This window comes from Oryctolagus cuniculus, chromosome 8, assembly GCF_964237555.1.
Source record: "Oryctolagus cuniculus chromosome 8, mOryCun1.1, whole genome shotgun sequence".
In the NCBI taxonomy this organism is placed as follows: Eukaryota; Metazoa; Chordata; class Mammalia; order Lagomorpha; family Leporidae; genus Oryctolagus; species Oryctolagus cuniculus.
In genome coordinates this window covers 9686940-9700033 of record NC_091439.1, presented here as the reverse complement: position 1 = coordinate 9700033, position 13094 = coordinate 9686940, and the positions used below count along the sequence as shown (strand labels likewise).

The window sequence follows — 13094 nt, the reverse complement described above, 5'->3', positions numbered from 1 at the left end:
GTTAAAGCCCCCGCCTGCAGTGCCGGCATCCCTTATGGGTGCTGTTTCGAGTCCTGGCAGCTCCTCTTCCAATCCAGCTCTTTGCTATGGCCTGGGAAAGCAGTAGAAGATGGTCCAAGTCCTTGGGCCCCTGCACCCACATGGGAGACCTGGAAGAAGTTCCTGGCTCCTGGCTTTGGATCAGCTCAGCTCTGGCCACTGCAGTCATATGGGGAGTGAAACAGCAGAATGGAAGATCCTTCTCTCTCTCCCTCTCTCTGGCTCTACTTCTCTCTGTAACTCTCTGTCTTTCAAAATATATAAAATAATTCTTTAAAAAAAAAAAACTAAGCATATGATCACCACCTAGCATCAGGGACTTAAGCAGTTCCTCAGAATGGATAATCATCTAGAATAAAAACAGAAAATAAAGGACGACTTCCATTCTATCACATGGTGGTGTAGTAACAGGTAGGACATATAAAAAGAACAACTTAAACACTTAACCAAAACTCCTTTTCCTTCTCCCTCCATCACTCCTAGTTTAGCCACAGTGGATCCTACCAAGTGTAATCAGAATCACTGCCTTTGGCCTGCCTCTGTTTCCCACCTTAAAACAGAACAGCACACAAAAATGTCTTAGCCTCTGGCTTTGGAACGGTCAAGAATCAGAGTGCTGAACTCAACAAAGAGGTTTATAAATTGAAGAGGAAAGGGATCATTTAGAAAATGGTGGCTGCTTGAGGCCTCTGTATTTGTTCTGATCACAAAAGGTTCCGAGATGAGCTGGAAGACATGTCAGGAAGCAAGAGGAAGGGAGAAGAACTTGAGGAGGCAGAGAGGAATGAAAAGGGAAGCTAAAAAACTGGGGAGTAAAAGGAAGAGAAGGGGACAAGGCGTTCCATCTCTGGAACCATTAGGAGCAAACAGAAATAATCTGAGTTGGTGGTAAAGGCATGTCTTTCCCAGCACCTGCTTAATTTTACAAAGTGCCACCCAAGAAGAAAACAAGTATCTCTGGGTATTTAGTGGCATGGACATTGCCCGTGGATGAACTCCTGCTATGGTACTAAAGTGTTTCCACCTGCGGTGCTTCTACCCTCGCTTGGGGTTTTGGTCAACACCCATCGTAAGAAAGGGTGCTGCAGAAACTATACCATTTCCATCTCCCCAATCCTCTGGGGATGTGGGGTGCTTTGTGTTTATTCCAGTTAAAAGCCATAGTATTCCAACCTTAAGAATCCAGTTCTTCCAAGAAGTATGTCCATTACTGGCCGACTAACGAACCACTGAATGAAAAACGATTAATTCTGAGAGGTCTCTTGGATATAAAACTGTTATCTCAATATGCAAAGCCTGTTTTTAGCATAAGCTACTGAATTTATAGACTGGTGGCTTTGATAGAGTATGAAACAGGAACAAGTGGCTTGCTTCTAAACCACACAAATGCTTTCAAGATATCACTTGAATAATTTTCCTATTAAAGCTGTCCTATTTGGGTATGTCTTAGCACCAATGCAATTATGAAAACACAGAACAAGGGGAGGAAGTTTGGGATACAGAGGCAGGAGATCTTTCTGTATACATGGCCAACCCACGGAGCCATCAGATTTCTAGTGGAACAAAAACTTCAAGGGCAATTGAAAAAGTATGAGCAATATTATGGAACTCAAAACGACAGCTTTTTGCTCTCCTAGACTGAGAAGATGTTACCCCACACAAACCAGAGGCTCCAATCTGAGGGTTACCAATGATGGAAGTAACTCATTTAATAAAAGCAATGAGGTGACCATAGTGAGCCAAAGATGTTAGAAAGGAAAATATAAATTGCTCTTGTAAGAGTCTGTCGATCACTTCCTGGCCTTTTGGCTAAGATCAAGTGAACAGTCTATTGAATGAGCTCATGGAGTCATCAGGATTCCAGGATGACTTATGAAAAGCAGCATCTCTGGCCTTTAGGAAGTAACACCAGGGGTCAGGAAGCCTGAATCCCAGCTGATCCAGAAGACTTCCTTTTTTAGACAGGGTTACTAGAGGCATGCAAAGGAACATGGCTTAGCTGCCTGTTTTGGATGAGACACACAGCACCCTGAAATAAAACCTCACTTAGACTCTACTCAAGTTCTAGGAGACAGATATTTACTTGCTGGGGAAACAGAAGCTGGTTTTGCATTTCCATACAGTCGATGGTGGCAGGAACACCAAACACATCAAATGATGAGAGCCCTCAAGGTCAAGCTCAGCTCACACTTTTCTCGCTGAACTAAGGCTCGATTTTCTTTCCCTTCCAACCCCTGCTACCACACACTCTACCGCTGCGGCTTTAGGTTACACCCATTTGTTTGCAGGCTGACATGAACTGTCCTGTGCATTAGCCTTTCTTCCACAATGAGCCTGTGCAGTTAAAGGGCAGGAACTGCGCCTTACAATTCTATTTCTTCTCTGTCATCTGAGAAAAGACAGGGGATCTCACAAGTGACAACTGCAGGTTAACTTGAAAAATATAAACTGCCTCTTAACCCTTTTCAAAAGGTTGGATGAGTAACAGGAACTTCCTCTATAAATCTGTGGTTTAAGAAAATGACCGAAAATCTCACACTGCTGTATAACACAAAGTCACAGTTAGGAGACATGATATGAGCAGATCTATGAAATCGGCCTTGTGGCTCTCACTTCGTAACGCTTAGATGACAAGATGTCTTTGTGCATACGGAATTGCTGAACAATAATGTGGAACTTAAAGAAGCAAAAGACAATTCTGTCGTTTCCTGTTCCTTCTCACTACTGTTCAGGGGCCAACTGTTGGTCAACCTTACCTTGAACTTCCCATCTGAAGAGAAAATGCTAACCCATTTATTATCATAGTCGGCAATGATGATGTCCCCACTAGGGTGCACGGCGACCCCCGTGGGCCGCTGCAGTTGCCCGGGAGAGCGGCCTCGTATACCAAAACGACTTTTGAACTGGCCATCGTTGGAAAATATCTGTAAAACAAATCACAGTCATTGGGGTGTGAAGTAGCCCAGGAGCTGCTGAGGAAGCGGCAGGAACATCTGTCTTATGAACTACAGCTCAGAAAGTGCAAACTCTATTCCGGAAAAATCTACACACACCGCGTATCTGAAGTCTAAAGTAGGAAAATATGCACCTGTATCTTTCTTGTAAACAGTTAAAGGTATAAAACTAGGGACTATACCTGTACACATTGGTTGTTGCTGTCTGCAATTAATATCTTTCCACTTGTAGACGCAGCTACCCCCTGAAGATTTGTAAACTCTCCTTTATTTCTTCCTTTGGTGCCTAAAAATAAATGATAAAACCACAGACATTAAGTACTAAAGAACAATTTCTCAGTTTCAGCCAAAGAATAATTCAACCATCTATAGGTGGTCTGAGAATGCATTTTTTAAACTATACTTTTTTTAAGAACCTCTCTTTCCTCCATAACCTATTCCATATGTTACTAAACTTCTCTTCCAGATCAATAAAGTCTTTGTAAAATCACATTTTAAGACAAATGCAAGTCTCCTCCTATTAATCTGTCAGTGTACATCAACATGATTAAAATACACTTAGATTCCACAAAGACATAAAAATAAAAACTAGGAGATGCATTTGGAGAGGGATCCTATTCTAGGGCTTTGCCAAAATCCTCCTCTCTCAGTCAGCTGCTCTTAGCTCTGACACCAGGACACTTGATTTTTTTGTGCATTTAATAAACCACTTGGCCATCGATATTATAAAAATAGCAGGCTGGGTTTCACTTACTGGCTTTACTTATGCATTCTTTCCAAAGATCTGATCAATACACTGTGTATTCTTCCTGAAAGTATAGAGGATATCATGACAGGGTACTGTCTAGATAAAATAAATAAAGCAAAAGGCAATTACTGAACCCAAGGAAAATAGCCTTATCCTTTTTTTTAAGGAAAAGAGGGAGCAGGGGTCAGAAAAAGAAAAACATCCACAGGTTAAGAGACATCAGCTTTTGTTTCCGAGGAAGTTTTACTACTTATTTCAGTAGGAGTATCTAAATATTAATGGATTGGGGCAGGTAGCTAGCTTAGTGGTTAAGCACCAGTTAAGATATTAATGCCCCACATCAGCATCCCTGGGTTTGATACCCCGTTCCAGCCCCTGTCTTCAGGTTTCTGCTAATGTGGCCCCTGAGAGGCAGCCGTGACAGCTCAGTTAGGTTCCTGCCATCAATGCAAGAGATTTAGATTGAGTTCCCAGTTCCACTGCAGGCATTTGGAAAGTGAATCAGTGGATGGGAGTTCTCTCTCTGTCTCTAAAATAAACAAATGAAGACACTTTTAGGCCGGTGCCGCGGCTCTCTAGGTTAATTCTCCGCCTGCAGCGCTGGCACACCAGGTTCTAGTCCTGGTTGGAGCACCGGATTCTGTCCCAGTTGCTCTTCTTCCAGTCCAGCTCTCTGCTGTGGCCCGGGAGTGCAGTGGAGGATGGCCCAAGTGCTTGGGCCCTGCACCTGCATGGGAGACCAGGAGGAAGCACCTGGCTCCTGGCTTCAGATCGGCGCCGCACACCGGCCATAGTGGCCATTTTGGGGCAGTGAACCAATGGAAGGAAGACCTTTCTTTCTGTCTCTCTCTCTCTCTCACTGTCTAACTCTGCCTGGCCAAAAAAAATAAGAAAAATTAAAAAAAAAATTAAAAAAATAAAGACACTTTTAAATAAGTTAATGAAACATCATGAACTTTGCTCAAAAATGACCTGGAAGGTTTAAATTTTCAAAGAGAGAGAGAGAGACAAAACAATTCCTTAGTTTAACAGTTTCATTTATATTCAGAGGATAACCTGATGCTTTTAGACATCGGTTCAGTGTCTTAGGAAAGAGCAGTCAAGGATGCACTGATGCTGGGCCACACGGAACACACGCGGAGGCACTGCCAGGGGCAGACTCTCGCAAAGCGGATTTTTGGGTTAGCGAAGCGACGTTGGTGGTGACTTAAACTCAGAATACAATCAACAACACAACTGCTGGGCACCCCCATCTCAGATGACCTGGTTCTCACTGGGCACACCAGGTTCTCGTTTTACTGAAATAAAGGATCCTATCAGTTTACTCGGTACCTCTCTGTCTCATCTGCTCTCAACTACAGGAAAGCAAGGTTTGCGAGCCAGATCCTCAAAGCAGTCTCTGCCACACGGTGAAGCCAAATATGCTATTTTCTCACAAGGTGTCAAAAGAGAGGATCTTTTACAGCGGCTCCATGGCGAGTCCCTGCAAAATTCGTGAGTCGGGTATCAGCCGACTTTCTTTATAACAGGAGTGTTGGAGTGGTATTGTGGCACACAGGTTAAGCCACCTCTTGTGATGCTGGCATGCCCAGGAGTCCCAGATGCTCTGCTTCTGATTCATCTTCCTGCAAATGTGCCTGGGAAGGCAGCAAACAATGACTCAAGTGCTTGGACCACCGCCACCGATGCGGCAGACTAGAGTGGTGTTCAGCCTGGCCCTGACCTGGATTTGGCAACCATTTGGGGGGTGAACCAGTGGATGGAAGGTCTGTAAAGAAAAAGGGGTAGAACAGAGAGGAGACAGAATACAAATTCGCAGCCAGGCTGAATTTATTCAAAGAAAATAAGCTTGCAGAGGTAGACCAACTGCCAGCATGTACACAGACCAAACATGTGGCAGAGGGCCCAGACCCCAGTAGGCTGGGCCTTTTTCTATTTTAGGTGGGCTAGGAATGGGGGTTAAGGGGGGGCAGTAGGTAGCAGTGAGCTTCCCCATACAGGTTCTTCAAGTATGGCCCTGCTGGCTTCCAAACCTGGGAAGGAATGCAGGGGGTGAGGTGGAGAATAGGGTGTGAGACTGAACTGGCATCTTGAAAGAAGGCAGGGGTAACAAGAACCCAAAATGGCTGAGGCTTCATCCTTGTTCCATCAGCCCTGACTCTGTAGATAAGGAGATAGGGCACCTGTTTCTTGCTGGCTACTTCCTGCTGATCCGGGACGCAGACATAGGGAAAGGATCTATATTCGGGATCGGATTGATTGAAGAAGAGCAGTCTTGTATTGTCCATTGGCCTCTGCGAGTTTATTTTCTTTGAATAAATTCAGTCTGGCTGTGAGTTCGTATTATGTCTCCTCCCTTTTTCTTAAATTTGGTGCCCCGAGTGAAGAGGCACCAATCTGCACCTCTTTTCCTTACAAGGTCTCTCTTCTCTGTCTCTCTCCTTTTCCCTCCGATGCTCTGCCTTTCAGATAAATAAATCTTTAAAATACAACAAAATAAAACTATGGGGTTGGCATTGTACACATATACTGAAATGGCATACTAGACCCTATAAATATGTGCAACTAATATGTGTAAATTAGAAATATATATATATATATATACACCCTTAAGATTTATTTACTTATTTGAAAACAGAACAACAAGGACAGAGTTGGAGAGAGTGAGAAAGATCTTCTATTTGTTGGTTCACTTCCCAAATGCCTTTAACAGCCAGGTCTGGACTAGGTCAATGCCAGGAACTCTATCTGGGTCTCCCACATGGTCAGTAGGGATTCAAGTACTTGGGTCATCGTCCACTGCCTTCCCAGGCACGTTAGCAAGGAGCTGGACTGGAAGCACAGAAGCCATGACTTGAATCAGCGCTCTGATATGGGATGCAGGTGTTGTTGGCAGCTTAATCCACCACACCACAACGCCCACATTGAAAATAAAAATACATTTTTAAAAAGATGGTGTATTGCAGCGGTTAAAAAAAAAAGAAATCCGGTCATTTGCAACAAAATGGATGAATCTGGAAAACATCATACTTAGTGAAATAAGCCAGTCTCAAAGGGACAAATACCATATGTTCTCCCTGACCTGTGATAACTAATAGAGCACCTAAAAGGCAAGCTGTAGAAGTGAAATTGACATTTTGAGAAGCAATGACTTGAACAGGCCTAGTCTTGACTGTTGAGGAACAGTTTTTTTATACTATTTCTTCATACTATTTGTTGAACTCTTTATTTAACACAGACTTAATCATATGTGTATAAAGTCAATTAAAAATAGATCTTAGTAAAAAATAAGAGTGGGAATAAGAGAGGGAGGAGGAGGAGGGGTGGGAGTATGGGTGGGAGGGTGGACATGGTGGGAAGAATCACCGCATTCCTGAAGTTGTAATAATGAAGTCTGTAACTTGTAAAACTGTATAGTTCTGCAAATAAATAAATAAATAAGGTGTGTTGGTTCTTGTTGGGCTGGAGGCAAAGGAAGGGGTGATTGGCCCTTGAAGGAGATGTGTACTAATGTTGTTGTTGTTGTTGTTTTTTTTTTTTTTTTTTTATTTTTGACAGGCAGAGTGGACAGTGAGAGAGAGAGAGACAAAGAGAAAGGTCTTCCTTTGCCGTTGGTTCACCCTCCAATGGCCGCCGCTGCAGCCGGCGCACCGCGCTGATCCAATGGCAGGAGCCAGGATCCAGGTGCTTTTCCTGGTCTCCCATGGGGTGCAGGGCCCAAGCACCTGGGCCATCCTCCACTGCACTCCCTGGCCATAGCAGAGAGCTGGCCTGGAAGAGGGGCAACCGGGACAGAATCCGGCGCCCCGACCGGGACTAGAACCCGGTGTGCCGGCGCCGCAAGGTGGAGGATTAGCCTATTGAGCCACGGCGCCGGCCTATGTTTTTGTTTTTGATTATTCCCCAGCAGTATGAAGAACAGCTGGCTAATGGATATAGAACAACTGAAGAACTGAAGAAAGAAATAATTTTTAAAAATACATTTTAGGAGGCCAGCACTGCAGCTCACTAGGCTAATCCTCCGCCTTGTGGCGCCGGCACACCGGGTTCTAGACCCGGTCGGGGTGCCGGATTCTGTCTCGGTTGCCCCTCTTCCAGGCCAGCTCTCTGCTGTAGCCCGGGAGGACTGTGGAGGATGGCCCAAGTGCTTGGGCCCTGCACCCCATGGGAGACCAGGAGAAGTACCTGGCTCCTGCCATCGGATCAGTGCAGTGCGCTGGCCGCAGCGTGCCGGCCGCGGCGGCCATTGGAGGGTGAACCAACGGCAAAAGGAAGACCTTTCTCTCTCTCTCTCTCTCTCACTGTCCATTCTGCCTGTCAAATATATATATATATATATATATATATATTTTAGGGGCTGGCACCATGGCACAGTAGGTTAATCCTCCGCCTGCGGCCACCGGCATCCCATTTGGGCACCAGTTCTAGTCCCCGCTGCTCCTCTTCTGATCCAGCTCTCTGCTATGGCCTGGGAAAGCAGTAGAAGATGGCCCAAGTCTTTGAGCTCCTGCACCCACGTGAGAGACCCGGAGGAATCACCCGGCTCCTGGCTTCGGATCAGCACAGCTCCAGCCGTTGTGGCCATTGGAGAGTAAACCAACGGAAGGAAGATCTTTCTCTCTGTCTTTCCCTCTCACTGTCTGTAACTCTAGCTCTCAAATAAATAAAATCATAATATATATATATATATATTTAAAAAGTAGTGGGGGCAGGGCCAGGATATCTTAAGGATAAAAACTTATAATAATAAAAATATTTGATAAACAACAGCATGGATGCAGCTAGATAAGGAGCTGAGGACCAACTAAAGAAGCATAATTCGGTACAACTGAGATTAGAAGATTAAAAAAAAAAGTAAAACAAAACAAAACGAAACAACAACCCAGGCTGTTATAGACTCTTTTTTTTTTTTTTTTTGACAGGCAGAGTGGACAGTGAGAGAGACAGAGCGAAAGGTCTTCCTTTGCCGTTGGTTCACCCTCCAATGGCCACCGCAGCCAGCGCGCCGCGCTGATCTGATGGCAGGAGCCAGGTACTTATCCTGGTCTCCCATGGGGTGCAGGGCCCCAAGCACTTGGGCCATCCTCGACTGTACTCCCGGGCCACAGCAGAGAGCTGGCCTGGAAGAGGGGCAACCGGGACAGAATCCGGTGCCCCGACCGGGACTAGAACCCGGTGTGCTGGCGCCGCAAGGCGGAGGATTAGCCTAGTGAGCCGCGGCGCCAGTGAGACTCTTGCTTATATAAAACTGGAAATGTGTCCATGGCTAGAGGCTATTCAGGTAGAGAAAGAAATACGGAAAATAAAGAAGAAAGGGCTAAGATGCACCTGAACAGAGCTGACGAACACTGATTTGCTGTGCTTCTGGTCCAGAGAGGGACACAAGAGCCTACGGTTCCCCTTCCTTGAAGCTTCTGTCTGTCCTGCTCTGGTAAAACCATTGCTACTCAACACAGACATTGCAGGTGGCAGCAGTGGTGAAAGCAAGGGCAGAAAACGGACAAACGAGTGCCTCAACAGAAGTCAGAAAGAGGGGAAATAGATGAGCAAAACACTTGGACACTTCTCTTCATTCTTTGCAGGAAGAAATACACATTTGAGGGCCAGGAAAATGGGCAGTCATTCTATTTGGGGGTGTCATTTTGCAACCGGGGAAACATGTGGTCAGACTCCATTTTGATTTAGAACAAGGAGAAGGAAGACTCGGCCCAGCTGGCCACCAGTGTGAGCTGCTCAGAAGCGCCCAACACTGCGCAGGGAAGCGAAGGTACCGTGCAGCCGCGGGCAGACGTGCAGCCGCGGGCAGACGCGGGGAAGAGGTTCTCCCGCCTCTGAGACGCCCCGCAGGGGAGGAGCCAGCCCAGCTCTTCCTCCTGGTCTCAAGTCAGCGTCAGGCTGAGGCCCCACGTGTAAACCACATCGCAGAGACGGAGAAACTTCTGCCTGTCTAACATCACTTGTACGTCTTTAAAAGAGGCTAGATGAAACAGACCCTGTCATTTTAATTTTACTTTTTTTTTGCTTTTAAAAATATGAAATATTGGGGCCAGTGCTGTGGTGTAGCAGGTAAAGCTGCCACGTGCAGTGCCGGCATCCCATTTGGACACCGGTTCAAGTCCCAGCTGCTCCACTTCCGATCCAGCTCTCTGCTACGGCCTGGGAAAGCAGCAGAAGGCTCACTCTGCTGGTTCACTCCTCAAATGGCTGCAATGGCTGGAGCTAGACCAGATCAAAGCCAGAAGCCCCTTCTGGGTCTCCCACATTGGTGCAGGGGTCCCCAGCACTCGGGCCATCTGCTGCCTTCCCAGATGCTCTCACAGGGAGCTGGATCAGGATATGGGATGCTGACATCAGAAGAAGCAGCTTAACCTGCTATGCCACAACACCAGCTCCAGGCTTCTATTTTTATTAGCAGTTTAACTAGAAAAATCTTGGAGGTGAGTAATGAACTACAGTGTATTGTCCTTATGCTGGAATGTTCCCATGTTTACAAAGAATCCTGGGGGGGCCGGCGCTGTGGTGCAGTGGGTTAACACCCTGGCCTGAAGCGCCAGCATCCCATACAGGCGTCGGTTCTAGTCCTGGCCACTTCTTTTCCGATCCAGCTCTCTGCTATGGCCTGGGAAAGCAGTAGAAGATGGCCCAAGTGCTTGGGCCCCTGCACCCACGTGGGAGACCTGGAAGAAGCTCCTGGCTCCTGGCTTCGGATTGGTGCAGCTCCGGTCATTGCGGTCAACTAGTGAGTGAACCATCGGATGGAAGACTCTCTCTCTCTCTCTCTCTGCCTCTCCTCTCTCTGTGTAACTCTGACTTTCAAATAAATAAATAAATCTTAGAAAAAAAAAAGAATCTTGAGACAAAAATAAAATAAATAGAATTCCAGAAGTAGACATACTTGGGGATCATGCTTAACTCTGTAAGGTCTTTAGTACAATCTCTTTAGTCTACAGAAAAGTGTCTGCCCTCTCTACAGTATTCTAAATACGTCCTTCAAAGTAGTTCTTCCATAATGAATATAACACAGAACACATTCAGTACTTACAAAATCTCTTCCTTCTTGCTTCAGTGCAAGAGATTTCATTTGAAGGCCAGCACTGTGGCACAGCGGGTTAAAGTCCTGGCCTGCAGTGCCAGCATCCCATATGGGTACCAATCTGAGTCCCAGCTGCTCTACTTCCAATCCAGCTCCCTGCTAATGCACCTCAGAAAGCAGCAGCAGATGGCCCAAGTCCTTGGGCCCCTGCACCCATGTGGGAGACCTGGATGAAGCTCCTGGCTCCTAGTTTCAGATGGGCCCAGCTCCAGCCATTGCAGCCATTTGGGGAGTGAACCACAGAATGCAGATCTCTTTCTCTCTGTTTTTCCCTTCCTCTGTCTGTAACACTGCCTCTTAAATAAATAAATAAATAAACCTATTATAAAAATGCCTGCTGGGCCGGTACTATGGTGTAGTGGGCTAAGCCTCCTCCTGCTGTGCTGGCATCTCATATGGGTGCCGGTTCTTATCTTGGCTGCTCGTCTTCTGATCCAGCTCTCTACTATGACCTGGGAAAGCAGTGAAAGACGGCTCAAGTGCTTGGGCCCCTGCACCCATGTGGGAGACCCAGGAAGAAGCTCCTGGCTCTCAGCTTTGAATCTATCTGTCCAGCTCTGGCTGTTGCAACCATTTGGGGGAGTGAACCAGCGGATGGAAGACCTTTCTCTCGGTCTCTTCCTCTCTCTGTAACTCTACCTCTCAAATAAATAAATAAAAGCTTAAAGAAATTCCTACTGAAGGAGTGAATTATTAATGACTGACAGAGTAAATGACATGCACATTACATCATGGGAAAATGAGATGTTTAACAACAGTGTACATTCTCTCAGCCCCTGAGTTAGCAGCACAGATATTATTGTTCCCATTTTAAGGATGAGAAAGTTGACGTTTAGCCACATCACAAGGGCAGCGGGAGTCCAGGGAAAGGCTAACGCCTGCCTCCTCTGATGCTTCCATCACCTTTGTCCTGTTACTCACACTGCGTCTTCCTGATTGGACTTTAAAAGATCCGGCTTTGGAGGTGAGGATACTTATGCTTTGGGCTCGCGTGGGTCACACTTTCTGCTCAAGATCCTTTCGAGGAGTCTGTCCCTTCTTACGTAGTGTTTCAACTGTTTGTCTGTGGCCCTCACTTGAGCGGAAGCTCCCTGAGGTTGGAGCGATGTCTGCCCTGTTCACTGTTGCACCCAGGGACGCAGCACGGGGCCTGTACTCAGCGTCAGAGGCAGCTTTGCTCCACTTAAAATGCAAGAAGAGAGCCCAAGGATGAGACTCTCGAGGGGTCAGGGTGGAGTGCCTATAATGACCTCAGATGCCCAACTAGCAGGACATTTGACGGAGGGAAGGAGGTGGCTTGCAGAGGTGAGGCAGGGAGGGCCGTGAAATAGTACCCTATCTTCCTGCAAGCCTCTAAACTCAGGCTACGTGATTTTACACATCCAGCTTTTTAACCAATTGATTTGTTTTCCTTTTGCTTGAACAGCAGGATGACAAAGATCTTCCATCCTCTGGTTCATGTCCCAGATGCCCACAATAGCCAGGACTGGGCCAGGTTCAAAGCCAGGAGCCTGGAATTCCACCCAGGTCTCTCACATGGGTGTCAGGGACCCAAAGACTTGAGTCATCATCTGCTACCTCCCAGGGTACATGTTAGCAAGAAGCTGGAATCAGAAGCGAAGGCGGAACTTGAACCCCGGCACCCTCTTATGGGATGCAGGCATCCCATGGGGCATCTTAACTGCTCCATCAAACACCTGCGCCCACAAATCTGCTTTAAATGACACTGTTCCAGAGTACGAATGAGTGTTTCATTCAACTTCTCTTCTACTCATTAAGGTATGGTGCATGAATTACAGAACCTGAAGGAACTGAACAGGAATTCTTTCACTCCCGCCCACGCGTTCTGGTTTTCCCTTTGTTCCGTGGCTTTCTTTAGTAGCTGACAGCTGAGTTCACAGCTTCCAGCCAGCAAAGTCTTAAAAGTGAAAAACACTGGAACACGAGTTCAGGCAGTCACCATCCACAGAGGTTCTAAGCTACTTCTCTACACTTAGGCAGGACTGTGTTCCAGTGCAGTATTATTAACACCGCAGCTCACTCAGAGGGGCACACATGTAAGTTTTCAGGCTCGACAGGCACCAAATACCCCAATATGGGAAAACCACAGGAATTAAAAGGACATCTTCAACGCAAAGGAATCACAGAGCTATCAAAAAGGCAAGGGCCTCACTTCTGGAAGCCTCAGTTCCTTCAACAGTTAGGATAATTAGGGGCTGTCCTGGCAATTCGGCTGGGAGGCTGGGGTGGTTTGTGACTT

General features: G+C 46.4%; 1 protein-coding gene across 9 annotated transcripts in view; it reads right to left on the bottom strand.

Moving 5' to 3' along the window:
* TRIM2 (tripartite motif containing 2) overlaps window positions 1–13094 on the bottom strand; it is a 183991-nt gene that overhangs the window by 16584 nt on the left and 154313 nt on the right. For all 9 annotated transcript variants that reach the window (XM_070047374.1, XM_070047378.1, XM_070047377.1 and 6 more), the window contains exons 7-8: window positions 3176–3279; window positions 2796–2963 (exon numbers count right to left, since the gene is read on the bottom strand). In XM_070047374.1, the coding sequence (XP_069903475.1) occupies window positions 2796–2963; window positions 3176–3279 (272 nt within the window). The remainder of the gene's footprint in view (window positions 1–2795; window positions 2964–3175; window positions 3280–13094) is intronic.